The 14,996-nt window shown below is 39.9% G+C and overlaps 4 protein-coding genes across 6 annotated transcripts in view; 1 reads left to right on the top strand and 3 right to left on the bottom strand.

Annotated features, from left to right (window-relative positions):
• The window catches only part of LOC106654786 (3-hydroxy-3-methylglutaryl-coenzyme A reductase), a 30,189-nt gene extending 26,541 nt beyond the window's left edge, over positions 1-3,648 (bottom strand). Inside the window, exon 1 of one of the 3 annotated variants that reach the window (XM_014374801.2) lies at positions 3,553-3,648. The gene's annotated coding sequence lies outside the window, so the exon portion shown is untranslated. Of the gene's footprint in view, positions 1-2,333; positions 2,606-2,681; positions 2,970-3,552 lie in introns of those variants that run through there. The other 2 variants (XM_014374802.2, XM_014374800.2) reach the window with 2 other exon arrangements.
• A 191-nt stretch (positions 3,649-3,839) lies between these two features.
• LOC106654482 (BLOC-1-related complex subunit 8 homolog) lies at positions 3,840-5,095 on the bottom strand. The gene is made up of 2 exons (XM_014374401.2): positions 4,598-5,095; positions 3,840-4,532 (listed from the first exon to the last, which is right to left on the bottom strand). Exons 1-2 carry the CDS (start codon positions 4,653-4,655, stop codon positions 4,078-4,080), a joined length of 513 nt encoding a protein of 170 aa, XP_014229887.1. The 5' UTR covers positions 4,656-5,095; the 3' UTR covers positions 3,840-4,077.
• A 238-nt stretch (positions 5,096-5,333) lies between these two features.
• LOC106654790 (translocon-associated protein subunit beta) lies at positions 5,334-6,738 on the top strand. The gene is made up of 4 exons (XM_014374808.2): positions 5,334-5,436; positions 5,853-6,009; positions 6,100-6,414; positions 6,499-6,738. Exons 2-4 carry the CDS (start codon positions 5,854-5,856, stop codon positions 6,613-6,615), a joined length of 588 nt encoding a protein of 195 aa, XP_014230294.1. The 5' UTR covers positions 5,334-5,436; position 5,853; the 3' UTR covers positions 6,616-6,738.
• A 426-nt stretch (positions 6,739-7,164) lies between these two features.
• Positions 7,165-14,437, bottom strand: LOC106654785 (nuclear pore membrane glycoprotein 210). The gene is made up of 12 exons (XM_014374799.2): positions 14,097-14,437; positions 13,172-13,808; positions 12,800-13,098; positions 11,273-12,730; positions 9,602-11,183; positions 9,210-9,545; positions 8,667-9,141; positions 8,351-8,592; positions 8,132-8,281; positions 7,936-8,062; positions 7,811-7,867; positions 7,165-7,739 (listed from the first exon to the last, which is right to left on the bottom strand). The coding sequence occupies exons 1-12, from the start codon at positions 14,285-14,287 to the stop codon at positions 7,558-7,560; spliced, it is 5,736 nt and encodes a 1,911-aa protein (XP_014230285.2). The 5' UTR covers positions 14,288-14,437; the 3' UTR covers positions 7,165-7,557.
• Positions 14,438-14,996: the final 559 nt, after the last annotated feature.

Raw genomic sequence — 14,996 nt, 5'->3', positions numbered from 1 at the left:
ATACCGCTATAATGAAAAGAAAAAGAATGCCGGACATGTAATAGTTTGTATTTTTAGACATTCTCTCGTGAGTACGTTGCTTATCGAATATTCATTTTTGGATGCCTCGAAATCTCGTGTTTCTTTTTCTTGATCTCTACCGCTATTATATACCGTATATATAGCGCAATCAATTATTTTATTTGAGAAGAGGGACTATAGTCACGAGCCTGCAGCGTGCGAAAAGAGAAAGAGACAGAGGGAGAGGGAGAGAAATTAATTCTGTTATGTCGAGACAGTCATTACAATGTGTATACACCAAAAGGCGAGATAAATGATGCAAACACATTTTAAATCGGCGCGTGTGGAAAAACAGCGGAAAAACTAATATAATATTTTCTCCCAAAGCGCGTGAATCACTGAAAAAGGGATGTATGTAGTAAACAGTGCCTGCGGCAGCAAGTGTATGCACTTATTATCATTACCTACATTGACTCGCGGCTCTCTTTCTCTCGCATATTATAATGTTGTTCATCGTAAAAAGCCGGATTGCAAAAGCTCCTCGAAGAGAGAGATATGAACTTGCATAATTTGCTCGTGCGGCGCGACGACAACGACAACCGCACATCGCCTCGTGACAATTAAAATAATGGAATTAACTTTGAACTTGAAAAAGCGTCGCTTCGCGGCAAAGCTACACAAAAACCACAAAAACAAAAAATGCGAGAAAAATACGAAAAAAGAAGGAATTTCCAGTGCAGACGCGAAATGTTATTTTGACATTAAATTTTATTGAGAAGTTTACGAAAATAACGCGGTAGAACGATGAAAAACCCAGTCGACGTCGATTGTGTGCATTATGATGCATGCGATGCACTTGTCGCGCGAGGCGAATAAGATGTAGCTGCAGTATCGAGAGAAAGAGAAGGAAAGATAGAGGCAAAGTTCAAAGGAAGTGCGAAGCATATAATTGCGTTACATGTAGTATATATGAGAAATGATAAATGAAACTCTCGGGCGGCGCAATGCGCTGACTACGTGCCCGATCTAGAGTCGCAGGCTCTGAAATAAATATCGATCGAAGAAATTGGAGTACATAGCTCTGGGGTTCAATCGATACATAATCAATTTCTCTCTCTCGCAGCACTGCACTATAAGCACAGCTCGCCTCGATGCATCAACTTTTGCTTTATAATTCGCCGTTGCCGGTTAAAAGTTGTATGCATGTGTGCGTTTGCTCCACTTTTGTCCCGGCAGGTATGAGGCAGCAGCACATGCACCTGCGCGCTGCCGCTGATCGGCGGCAGCGGCAAAAAAGCTGCCCCCTTTTATAAAAGTAAAGCCTGCCTGCCTGTAGACCGCCGATCGGCGGCAGCGCGCACTCGATGATGCAACATCGTGCACTTACACGCAGCACTGCAGTGTGCGGTGGAAAAAAGAGACGTCGACCGATTGAGATCTCGTCGTATAAGCTTTCTTATACTTGCACACGTCTTTCTCGCGTATGACCGATATTTGTGTACCTGTATTTATACCGATTCGTAATTTTAAAAATGCATCACATGCCCGCGCTCACAGACATGCATCGAGCGTACTTACACGAAGGGGGGACGATATCGGATTTTCGGTTAATCGAGTCCAATATACAACGCGCTTTTTTAGCTGTAATACGCGCGCGTGTGTGTGTGTGTGCGGCGGCCGCATTATGTAAGCGTGCACGAGAGAGCAACTCGTTATAATACACCTATACATATCGCTCGAACCATGACTAGATGATGCAGAGCAGCAGAAGCAGCAGCAGCAGATGACGACGATTGTGCGATTTTTTGTAACAAGACGAAACACACTGCGGCGATCATCGTTGACAGCCGAGACGCGAAATAACGAGCAACATCGTGCTAATGAACGACTCGGATGCTTTAGGGCTGCTCCAATTGTATAACCTATAAATTTCGCGCTATCTCTATCTGGTCGATACTCGCTGCGGGGAAAAAATTCTCGACAAACTCGGTCGCGTGATTCAAGAAACTTTGCTGCCGCAGCTACACGCGGAAAACTCGTTCGGCGCGTCGTGCGTAGCAGAAGGCATTATAAAATCTACCTGGCACACATGACATAACCTCCCCCTTGAGACACGATAGTATACGGAGGCTGCTGCTGCATTGCTGCAGCAAAGAGTCGTGCAAAGTGCTCTGCAGCAGTAGTCACGGCGTAGCAGAAAGCTTTCTGTATGCCTGTTTACACGACGACGACGACGACGATATTTTACCGCGGCTAACTAAGAATACACAAGAGAGCTTATGATGATACGATAATGCATGCAATGGTGTGCGTGAAGCACCTATAAAACTCACTCAAGCTTGATTTATCCAAAAAAAAGTGGAGATCCCAAGCGAAGACGTCAGCTCTCGGAGACCTGTCATTCCTCGAGGCTGTGATTATTTCGAGCTCTCTGTCTCTGTCGGATCTGACAACTTATCACAGCGCCCAAGTTTTATTAAACGAGTGTCCGTGTGTGAGTAACGTCAATGTATTCGGTTTTCGCCGAGGCACCACACACATACACACGCACGCACTCACGCACGCACTGGTTAATGAAAAAAAAGTCACGCACACGCACACGCGTCGCTGCTTTCGAAAAACAAAAAAAAAATATCACATAACGAGCGACGACGACGGCGACGACGACGACGACGACTTACTTGCTTGGCCTGAAGCGTGCTTTTACACATCACCACCACCACCACCACCGCCACTACCACCACGGCAGTATAACTTCTGCACAACCACCACCACCATCGCTTATACTACTAACTACCACCACTATATCGGTGCTGTATGACGTGCGTGTGTGTAAAACCGTTTGTTCCTCCCCACACAGCGAAGCAACTGCACTACTGTACTGCACACACACGCGAATTTTGGACTTTCACGCGATTGCGTTGCAGAGCACGCACCACAGCTGCTGCTACTCTCGTGCAGCGTGAGCGCGCACACCAGCTGATTTTCAGCTGCATATAATATACAGCTAACAGCAGCACTACTGCTGCTGCTGCTGCTGCTGCGCCAGTCAAGGAGAGGAAAGGGTTGCCCGCGAGTAGGTACTCTCGACCGTAGGTACACTATGCGAGATGCAGTTTTTGTGCACTTTTGCGCTGACCGAGGTCGATTAATTTTTGTTTAATTTGGCCTGCGCATGCGTTTTCTGGGCAAAGCACGTGTTGAGCCATGCACATTATACTGCACTCGAGTTGTGTACAAGTGGGGCGACGGGGCAGGGTGAGCTTTTCGAGCGCAATAATTACCACTCGATATGCAATAAGCAGTATGTTGAAGCACTCGATCGAGCTTGACCATCGAATTTTCAAGTTTCGAACGACGGTTTGAATTTATTCGAAGATCATTAAAATCGTTTGTATTTTCAATGCCAGTAGTTGACTTTTGAGCTTTTTAAAAATATTTTATCGGCTTTTTTAAAAAGAATTCGAATTATTCAATGGAATCAAATCCAAGCAAATGGGCCGATACTACATCGTACGATTTCTCAATTGGTCGAATACTGGCGAGTTTTACCTTGAATCTCTGAAAATGTGTGTTTCTTCAATCTTTGAACCAATCGCTCGAGGCCGTTTAGCACGATTATATCGGCTTTTCAATACATCTTGATTTACATAAACTGTCAACGCTTTCTCGTGGTCGCGAGCTTAATCACGCTATACACAACAGAGTAGGTAAGATAGGGAATTCGTTTCGTTCGTAGGATAAACAAAATTAGTGTCTTTTTTAATTTCTTGATAATATCAATTAACAACTTTTATTAAACATTTATAAAATATTTTAAGCTCGAAACTTTATACAATGTTTTTGTCCAATAACTCTACAATACTGCCATAAATTAAAATTAAAATCATGGACAAAGACTATAAGGCTGTGTACTGAATAATACAATTCCAATAAACTTATTTACACTTTGAGTCAACGAAGACAATAAATCAGTCCTTATTTTCTTATTTCCTATGAAATTTCAAGCTAACTAAGAAACAAAGAATGCATAATAAGTTGATCCCCAATCAAATGTATTCTGGTCACATCAGTAATTTAATTGGTTTTGGGATTCTCCGCATTAGAATGTCTGGCATGACTCATCATTGACTCTACTCTGCTGGCTGTCTCTCTGACCACATCAGTTAGATCTTCTGGCAATGTAGGGATATGAGCTGAAAGTCTTTTGTACATAGAGTCTCTGTTACCTCCTTCGGCTTTCTTGCGTCTCTGCTCTTCGTATTTGATTTGTTGCTTGTAAAATATTGCATTTTTCAAAAGCTCCATGGTATTTTCAAAGCTCTTAGTAGCGCCTTCCATGTTTTTGATTGCAGTTACAGCATATTCAACATCGTAGCAGCGACCTTGCAATTGTTGCCTCAGGGCTAATACTTCAACTCTTTTTTCCACCATAGGTGGCAAAGCTTTCCTAACGTGCTCTTGTAAACGATAAAATGCCAGAGACGGTTCATTGGCCACTATGTGAAGATTTTCTGATATCCTTTCGGTTGCTGCAAAAAATGATGATTTGTAAGTTACACAGTGAGGAAAAAAAACACACAAACACAAACTGTACCTTTCTTCACTCTAGTCTCTAGTTCCTGATCTGGTTGATAAACTTTAGCAGTAGCCATGTTAAGCAGTCACAAGTAGAGATGCTAAGTCGCTAAAATGTTTCTAAACAATAGAATTGTCACACTTTGCTATTGAATACTCTAGATAATCGACAACGGCGACTCTCGCGTCAAAACAGCTCATGGCGAAACGTCAAAATGCTCTCAGCCCTCGACTCGCAGCTTCAAACTTGAGAAAAACACAATAACTAAGGGATGAATGCCTGCTCGATGGCCAGAGCCAGGGTCTGGAGGACGAACCAGCAGCCGCGGACGTTAGTCCACACAAGCAAAACACCCAGGGCCAGAATCATGTTTATGTGCGACAGCGAGCTTTCACGAGTCGACTCGTATTTACCAACTGATGATGGAGTCTGCCGCTCGACGCTCCGATTTACCACGAGTTCGATGAACGCGCTACGAGCCGAGACTTATTATACCGCAAGAGCTACTCAATCAGCGTGAGACTGTGATATAGCGCTGAAATGGGTATCCAACTTATCCCGTAAAGCCGGGACCAGCAGCGGCGACTTGCCAAACATACGTGGCAAAGTCTCGAAATACACAATTTCGCTTCGGAGCAAATATCGAAGCGCCACATAACGTCGCTTCGAGGCCCGTATATCCGTCTCTTTCTCGCTTCACGTCGTTGTATAATTCGTACACATATAGGAATCAAACTTACATACGGTGCCGCGAGTCACTGCTGCCACCGGCCATATCGTCATCATCCCATACTCTGCTGGTTCGCATCAGAGGCCCTGCTTGTAGTGAACCAAGTGTATCTCAGCTTACACGTCAGGTACGTTTTAATTGTGAAATTGCTTTTCGAATTTGTTTTATTTGCACTTAAATCCTGCGACTTTTCCGTATCGTTCGAGTTGAATGAAAATTGAAGAGTTTTGTGAATTTTTTCATTTATCTATTTGGAGTTTAATGGGAACTTGATGAACGTGCGCTTGCAAACATACGCGTGTCTTTCTGCCATACATATTGTATGCAAGCGATTGTCTGGAAACTTTCAATATGTTGATATTTTTTGTAGTTGATCATTTTTAGTGATGATTATGGAAAAACCGATGCACTGCAATAGTTCACTGTGAATTTTTGCTATTTAAGACAGCAAACGGATTTTACCATATCGTCATCAAAAATATGTGCAATTTTTTTTACATGCATTGGTGAAAAGAATTTAAATATGGTTCATGTTATTTTCAGAATGAAGTGTCAATTTTTGTTGTTCGTGGCTGCTGCAGTCCTTATGGCTGTCTGCGGTGAGGAGGAACAGGTGCAACAAGATGAGGGTGCTCGTCTGTTGGTATCCAAAAATGTTCACAATAAATATCTTGTTGAGAACATGGATGTTATTGTCAAGGTATCAATTAATTTCTTCAGTCTGATTATTATTATTTATAAAAAATAATCATGCCACATGCTAAATATTATTTGTATTGAATTTTTTTAGTACACCGTCTTCAATATTGGTAGCTCAGCAGCTCTGGAAGTAGAGATCACCGATAACTCTTTTGATCCAGATAACTTTGCCCATGTCAGTGGTGAATTGAGTGCCAGAGTTGACAGAGTGCCACCAAATACCAATGTGACCCACACCGTTGTTGTTAGGCCCAGAAAAGCTGGATACTTCAACTTCACTTCAGCTGAGGTTCTCTACAGAAGGAAAGAAGATGCTCCCATGCTACAGGTTGCTGCCAGCAGCGAGCCTGGTATGGCTTTCTTCACCTCGTACAAAGAGTACAACAAAAAATTCTCATCCCATGTTGTGAGTTCACTTATAGTTTATTTAAAATATGTTGATAAAATATATTAATTCACATATACTTATTCATAAATTAATTTTTTATAGGTTGATTGGGCTGCTTTTGCTGTGATGACTTTACCATCTTTGGCTATTCCATTCGGTTTGTGGTTCTCCAGCAAACATAAATATGAAAAACTCTCAAAGGGTACAAAAAAGCATTAAGTTACTAGTTATCGTGCTTATAACTGAATTGTTTAGTTAAGAAACTATTTTTCGTGTGATTGTGAACGACGAATGTGTTTAATACTTTGAATTTTTAAATAAATATTACTTGTGTATATTAAATTCAAGTTTTTATTTAAAAAAAGTCTTATTCATTATACTTCTTTAGAAGTACAATGTTATTTACAGAACTTTCAATTGATTTACAGTTAGTATAAAATACCATTAAAGAATACATGTCCCTATTGATTAATTGATCACAAAAATCAGTGCTTATACATTTAAAGTTATCAACCTTTTTGTAATAATTGTACATGTACATCAAACGATGAAAAATTAAAAAAAAAAAAGAAAAAAAAAGTGATTAATAATTTAATTTCAAATTCTAACATATGACTGAGCTTAAAAAAAAATAACCATAAAAATTAATGCAAAATATCTAACCCGAAAAAATAAGTCTGTTCATTTAGCTGGTAACATTTATCAACATTTCATATTGTATCTTTCTGATGCATACTCTTTCCATTTAAACAACATCAATTCATAATATTCTTGTGTATCAAAAGTTAATCAATATTCTTTAATGAATCTTGCTTGAAAGAACTTGACTTGAAAAAATTTCAGTCGTTACAAAAAAACATTCATCATTCAAACATCCGAGAACCATTATTTATAAAAAGTTCATTTGACTAAGTAACATTACCATTTCTTTCTAGAGTATTGTCTCGTTGTTTTACAACTATAATTACAACATTATTTACATTTATGAGCTGCTATAAAAATTATTATGTAAGTTAATGTATTATGGCAGTTTAAACAGCTTCTTTATAGTAATGAAAATAAGAACAAACTTATAAGCGTCATAAATATTGAAGATAAATGTAAATTAATAGGATTTTTTTGATTACTGAATCAATGTGATTCTATTGTCAGGCTTTAAATTTATAGACAAGTTCGATTTCTCCTTGTATTTGGCGTGAAAAAACCACGCGGATCCCCGTAAACAGGTTCAAACGCTGAAAACGGTTTATTAAATGGTGAACCTGGACTACCGGGACTAGACGAGCTAGATTGATTCATAGATGCAGAGCCGGGCTTTTTCAACGGAGGTGAACATTTTTCAGCTGAAATTAAACATCGAGTGTCATTTAAATAATTTATGATTCATGATTTATCCGTCAAAACTTTTACTTACCATAAACATTTTTATTTTTTACTGATACATCGACGTGGGTCATGGTATTTTTCCAATCTGAAAAGTGGTATGATTAATTTGTATTGTAAAATTTGTTAATTTCAGTTATCAACATGTCAACTCACAGTGGAAGAATGAAATAGTTAAAATGACGAGAGTTCCTAATGTGTACCTATGGAAGTACATATAGTCAACCCAGTGAATGCCAGAAATCCTTGGAAATTGATCATACTTGGGTACTCTGATCAATAACTAAAAAACATTTTATTTAAAATTTTTGGAATCATTTGAAATAATAGATATTTGTTTGACGATAGTTACCGATATGTTTTGCTTCGTAAGTTCGTTAGTGATAATAATTTTACGGCCTTGAACTTCATCTTGATTTTGAGTCAAACTCAATTTATACTGAGCTAAATTCCTTGATAAATATTGTCGAGCACCTACGCTCACTTCTTCTGGAGTTTCAATCTAGAAAAATAACCATTTGTGAGTATTAAAATAATAACATAAAACTCGACTGAGTATAAAAAAACTCACAATGATATGTTCCAAAACATGTGGCAGTCCGTAAATATCAAGATTAGCTGTTGGTACGTCTTGACCAAGAGCACTCAAAAATATGATTTCCCTTGTAGGAATATACATGGGAGGAAGGTAAGAAACTTCTACGGGTGTACCTTCAATATCCCGACTAAGGGCATTGATTCGCAGTTTAGTTTCCAGAGTACTAGATAATACAGATGGCAATCCCATTGGTATTATATCACAGTAGTAAAATCCTGCAGAAAGTATTTAAAATCAAAAATCAATTTTTCTAGACAGTCGTTATTCATTAATAAAATCATAAATTCACCAGTGGCAATGTCAAAACGAGGTTTGGCATAAAACAGATCCTTTATACCAACAGTAGAGTGCAACGGGGTAAATTGAACAGTGCATATAATTGGATAATGACTCAACGTGTAAGAAGCTTGCGTTCTACATCCTCCAAGACCGCGAGATAGAACATTATTTTCTTTGACCAATTCGTGCTTTCCTTTCAGTACCAGCGGCACACTGAACGTCTCGATACCGGTGATATTTTTGCCCTTCAATGGCAATAATGTCACTTTGGCAATCGGACTCACGGTTATTTCGACTTCGTCTCGTAACGAAGTAGCAATACTGTGCTTGATTAGTGCTACGCCTGGACTGCGAGCACGACCGATGCCAGTAACAGGATCAACATGAAGGATTTCAGGTGCTGAAGATTGCCAGTATCCTAAATCGCCATCAGCTGATAATAGTGGCATGGAAAAGCAAACCACATCGCCAACAGTCAGTGTAGACTGAAAACGACAAAAAAAAATTAATTACTTTCATTTTTAAAATATTAAAAAAGTCGTGATAATCTTACTTTTGTTGGGAAGAGTACGTCACCAATAGTCATATGTACGTAATCAAATATGCCATTAGGATATTTTTCATTGAAGACCTTTACAATAATTTCTCCGTTTTCCAAAAACTTAGCGTTAACGGTATTTTCAGCGGTTTGCGTGAAAGTGACAAGATCTGTACGACTGGAGAGTGTTTTAAAGTCTACGTGGGCTGCGTTGAATTTGGATCCAACGCTGTCATAGCATTCTAAAATGTAATCCAAATCCATGCCTTTTGGCAACATGGTAAGCTCCTCACCGTTTCTAATACGGACGTTCGATTTTAGCGATAGCATGACGTAGTGTACTGGCTTTACCTAAAAGAAACATCGCATTAAACCAGGAAAATTCAAATGATAAAGAGCTTACTTACGTAGACAGCAATAGTGAGTGTTTGTTTGGAGCTGTAAGCTTCGACGTTAGTCACTTGAATAATGCCATGTCCATACTGATCTCCGGATTTCAGATTTCCGTATCTGTCAACGCTTATGATATTAGATACCGAGCTGAGAGCATTGGAATCTTCAACTTCGGCGCTAGTACTCTGAGTGTCGGTTAGTACTTTGTACGTCATCATGCCCTGCTTGTCACGGTTCGTTTTGATTTTCATGGAAGAATTCGGTGCCATTATGAGTGTCAAAGATGGTTGATTCATCTCGTCATTCATCAGCCGCAGTTCTTCAAATATTTCAATCTTAATCGCTGCGCTAAAACTTGGCATGATACCGCGACAGCCTCCGAGAACGTTACAGGGAGTCGAGGCAGTTAGTTGAAGAGTGACGACGCCTGGCTTATTAGCTCTGGCACGTAGAGTCACTTCATTTTGGTATCTGACGTTGATGCCAGTTCCCTCGTACATTTCGTGAAGGCTCATGAGGTTGCTATCGCTCGTGACCCATGAAAATACTAAAGGTGATCTCATCGATCCAATGACCAAGGGCGTGAGATGATCGGGTATACCAAATGCCCAGACTGGAATCACTGCACCAAGTTTGACTCTTGTTGTAGGTACAACGATCTTTACTCCTTCCAATAGTATTACACGGACTTCAGCCTTGTCTTGAGAAAATACGACTTTCTTGCCTCGAGCATCTTCGCCGACGGCCTTAGCGTAAATGGTAGTATGACCTGTCGCCTTTCCTTCGATGACACCGCTACCATCTATGGTCAACACTGATTCATCATCGGTAGAAAACTCAATCTCGGCGTTGTTAGGTCCTCCAACGGTAGAAAGTTGGTATATGGTGCCAACTAATGTAGTCAGATTCTTTGGTAGAAGTTGCAAGGGCGAGAAAACTTGTACAACAAGGACGTCACTTCTGATGGCCTTGTCACCAACACCGCTACTGAATACGATCTGCGCTTCTCCTTCCTCGAGTCCATGGATCAAGTAGAGGATTTTGTCATAAGGAGCTCCACCGTACTCTTTAGCGTCCACACGTTCGATCTGAATGTATCCGTTCTCGGTTTCGACCTTGATGTCGAGAGCTTCGAGCACGGGTAGCATCATGAGGGCACCGTTGGTATCGTACATCTGGAGTTTAGCCATGACAAAAGTTCCAATCTCGACCTTATTAATGCACTCCACTTCGAGAGATGCTAGCTGTTGAACCTCGATCTCAACTTCGGCAGGTTCGGATGCCAGGCACTGGTCGACCAAAGCAATGTGGAGCATACCCGAAGTACGTGGTACAATGCTAATGGTGCGAGTAGGTTCGACGTAACGAACATCAGCTACATCGTGATTGCTCAAAACCAACTCGTAGTAACCAGAGCCTTGAGATACTTGCAGGTAGTATTTGCTGTTAGGATCGTTAAGGATCTTGAGGCGCTTTGGATAAATCGTTGTATCATTGACTAGGAAAATATCGACACTGCTCTCGATCACTGGTGTTACCAAGGTGCCTCTGTCATTCTCAATTGGAAATGCTGGATATTCTGGTGTTATGCGGAATCTAGAAACAACATTAAAAAAAATTCATTTTCATATGATTCATTAATTCTACAATTTTTAATTTCGAAAATATTACGAAAATGCAATTACCTTGAAAGGATGCTCTTTTGATAACCAGTAATTTTAGCTTTGAGCGTGAGACCGTCTGTGTACTTTTTCGGTACTACCAGTTGATAGTGATTTTTAGGTAGATGTACGTGGTAATCGACAAAAGTTTGCTCTAAACTTCCTAACTGTGTTTCCATTAAGGCACTGCCAGGTGGCTTGACGTTCCATTCAATACTCAAACTAGTTATGTTGTCGAATTTCCGATCATTTTCGTCCTTGACGACAACAATCATCTTCAACGACTCTTCGCTTCTGGCGACGATCCGATCGGTATCGGTAACCGGGCAGTTAAGACCTTCCTTGAATTCAGGCTGAAGCGAGATATATCTTGGTTTACCACAGGTAACTTTGACAGAAGCCAAAGCTTCGCCTCCTTTAGAATTTGATTGAGTTGGGATATTGTGCACGTTGAACGTGAGATATTCCTCGCCAATAGATTTACACAAAACTCGGAAGATCGATACATCTTCATCGTGAGTTTCCTGTTGAATGACTTCAAGAACGTTTTTATCACTAACGTGGATCTCTCTCTCATAGCCTTGCATTAAGCCGGACCATGCTCTCGGTCCTCCACGGAAAACAATATTTCTTGATGAACCTACTGCCAAAAGCGTTTCAGCTTTTGGTGGATGAACGACGAGCAAAGGTTCGTAAGCGGATACAGTGACGTTATCGGTGAGATTTCGACCATAGGTGACTGAGACTTTTGATATTCCAATCGATTGACTAACAATGGCCACGGTGGTGCAAGCTGTACCGACGGGTTCGATATCTCCTGCATCGATTTCAACGAAAGTACCGTCGGGAATGTCTACTTCAAAAGCAAGATCTCGACAATCGTTGAATGGAATCATGCGGACTTCCGAGCCATCATGCAGTTCACCGAACAAAGCAACATGCAAGTATATAACTTCACCTACAGCAGCTTCCATAAGGTATTGAACAATTTCAAGCTTAGTTGGTTCGAGAACATAAACTTTGGCTGCATCACGATTGTGTACATTTCTAACTAGTGAGACTGTAATATCAGCAGTGCCCTTTTGTAAAATTTTCAAAGCACCACTTTGAGATACACTGACTGTTGATGGCTGTCGACTGGTCCAGCTGTAGGAACCATCTCCACCACTAGCTTTCAAAGCTACATCATATCTAGTTTTTACTGTAGGGTCCCATGGAAGTGCCAAAACTCTAGGTTCAATGGCAACTGCAGAATGAATGGTAAATTCTACTCTTGCAGATAGTTCTGGATTCAAAGGTACACGTTTTCCTTTTTTATTGACAACACCATGTAGTGTTGCCTCTACGACTGTAGTTCCAGTAGAAATTGGAACTGTCACAACATGAGTTCCGTTATGAGTGGTGAATTTTTTATCAAAGTATTTTTCACTCATTTTCATGGTTACTTCAACATTTTCACCAATGTAGAATTTATGGTCTTTACTGAAATTAAAAAATTTTAAATGAAAATTTATCTTTCTTCAAATTAAAATTTTGAATAAAATTATTTACCTGTCAAACATTTCAACAATAAGATCATGAGTATGACCCATTATGAGTGATCTAGTCCTGTGAGGAAGTGCAGCAATTGTTATGTATGCAACTTCATTAACATTAACTGTCGCTGTAGGTAAAATAACACCATATTCCTCGTGAACATTTTTATCAAATAATTTGACTTTGGTTTTCCCAAGCATTAAAGCATATGCACTAGCTCTAGCATTATTGATCTCACAGATTTGCGAGTTCTCAGCTTCTAAGTAATATTGACTTGTTGGAATATGAATTTCTTCTAATCTTCCTTGGTGAACCTAAAATAGATCATTTTTATACATCAGTTGGTTTGAATTTATTTGAGTTGGTTTTAATTAATTATGAATATACCTGCACTATTCTGTAAGTAAAACTATCAAATGGCATGATAGTAACATCAGATGGAATTATTATCAAATTTGCTACAACAATCAGTTCAACTTCAACAGGAGATACATGTTTATATTCTGGATACTGTATTTTCACAGAAACTTTAGCTGTGCCAGTTTTGACACCTTCCAACAGTACAATGTTTCCTGTCTTGCCAACAATGTCTAACATTTCGACAGAGTGAGGAGTTTCATAAGGTGATTCTTGGAATGTCATAAATCTTAAAACATTGTTTGGTAAGTTGTCCGTAACTGAGACTCCTTTTTTGTCAATGTATCCTATTTCCCAATTAAACTCCAAGCCAGCCAGAGTTGTGAATTCGTTACCCTGTTCATCGTAGGCTCGTACTTCAAATGCTTCTGGTGCCTCTTCTATAAATAGTTCTCTGGTAGTTGTAACCATAGCTAGAGAATGTATGGCGTCGACGATGACGTCGCATCGCAGAAAGTGTCCGGACTCGACATCTTCGGCGAGAACTATTGCCGTCTTTCTCGTCGGATCTCTGGTGACGGTCTGTACGATCACCTCGATCGAGCATGATTGATCGTAATCCTCGTTTATTGGTATCAAACGAATTATATCGGGTCTAGATGTCGACCTAAAATAATACGCAAAAAAATTGAAATGGTTTTCTCATTGTTTTTTAAGTTGAACAATTTTTGATTTACAAAGATGAGTTTTTGTTCCATCTTAAAAACGTTAATTTTCAAAATTGGCAAACAACTTAAAGTAAGGTTATGTTTTTAAACAAAGTTTCATGCCGATTAAATTACGATTAATGTTTGATAGTTGAAACTTCTAGTGTTCGATGATCGTTGAAAGACGACTAGGTTGAACAACGGGGTAGATTTCATTCATGAATCGCAAAATAGAGGGGCTAACTCACCAGCGGTAGCAGCCACCCTCGGTAACTTCGAGAGTAAAATTCACTGGGAAATCATTGAATACGGGTAGCAAGACTCGGGGTACGTTCAAGCGATTGGCTTCCACCTGGAATGATAGCAAAAGCACCAAAACAACACTCAACGCGGCCGACGTGAAGGTTGATTTTGCGGAAGCTCCGCGCGAGCCCGCCATAATTTTTTTCGTTTTTTTCGCTCGCCGCGGCTGAACTCTTATACAGTCTCACGGTATCACAGAGCAGTCCACATTGGAGACTGAATCGCTGCTGGCTGTAAGCTCTCCGCAGTCCGCAGATATGAGATCAGCGCGTGCAAATAATAAGTAAGTATACAAACGGCCGTGGCGCGCGAATTCTGGCGGTATGTGCGTGCGCTATACTACACACTGACGATGCTGCGTGTGCTTTTGTTTTTGTATGCGCCGGATAACATCGAGAAATCTCGGTTCTCTGAATCTCCCGATGATTGAGACGGAGGTGATCACAAGGACAACGTAATTGATAAATGATATCATGTTTCTACAATTTGATTATCAAATGCCATCAAGTTTTTTGATATGGTATTCGAATACACGCATTTTCAATCGGCTGTTGTTTTTCGATGAGTATTATTTTTAGGGAATTCATGGCGCTATTTGGTGAAGACAACGTGAACTTTGGTGTCGAAAAACAGGTTTCGTAAGTAATCTCTCGGTTGATCTTAAGTTCGCATAAATAAAAAATTAATCAGTTTGTATCTACCCTGCAATCAAAACATTACAATTGCAGATACCATACGATCGATCAAGTTCTGAATGAAAGGTAATTAAATTTATTCATAGGACATTTGCGAAAAATGAGTTGCGGCGTAATTTTCGGTGCGTGTGTCTCATTTTTTAAATTTTT

Source organism: Trichogramma pretiosum, unplaced genomic scaffold (assembly GCF_000599845.2).
Source record: "Trichogramma pretiosum strain Unisexual culture from Peru unplaced genomic scaffold, Tpre_2.0 scaffold46, whole genome shotgun sequence".
NCBI lineage: Eukaryota > Metazoa > Arthropoda > Insecta > Hymenoptera > Trichogrammatidae > Trichogramma > Trichogramma pretiosum.
The sequence above is the reverse complement of the archived record's forward strand: the minus strand, read 5'-3'. Positions and strand labels throughout refer to the sequence as shown.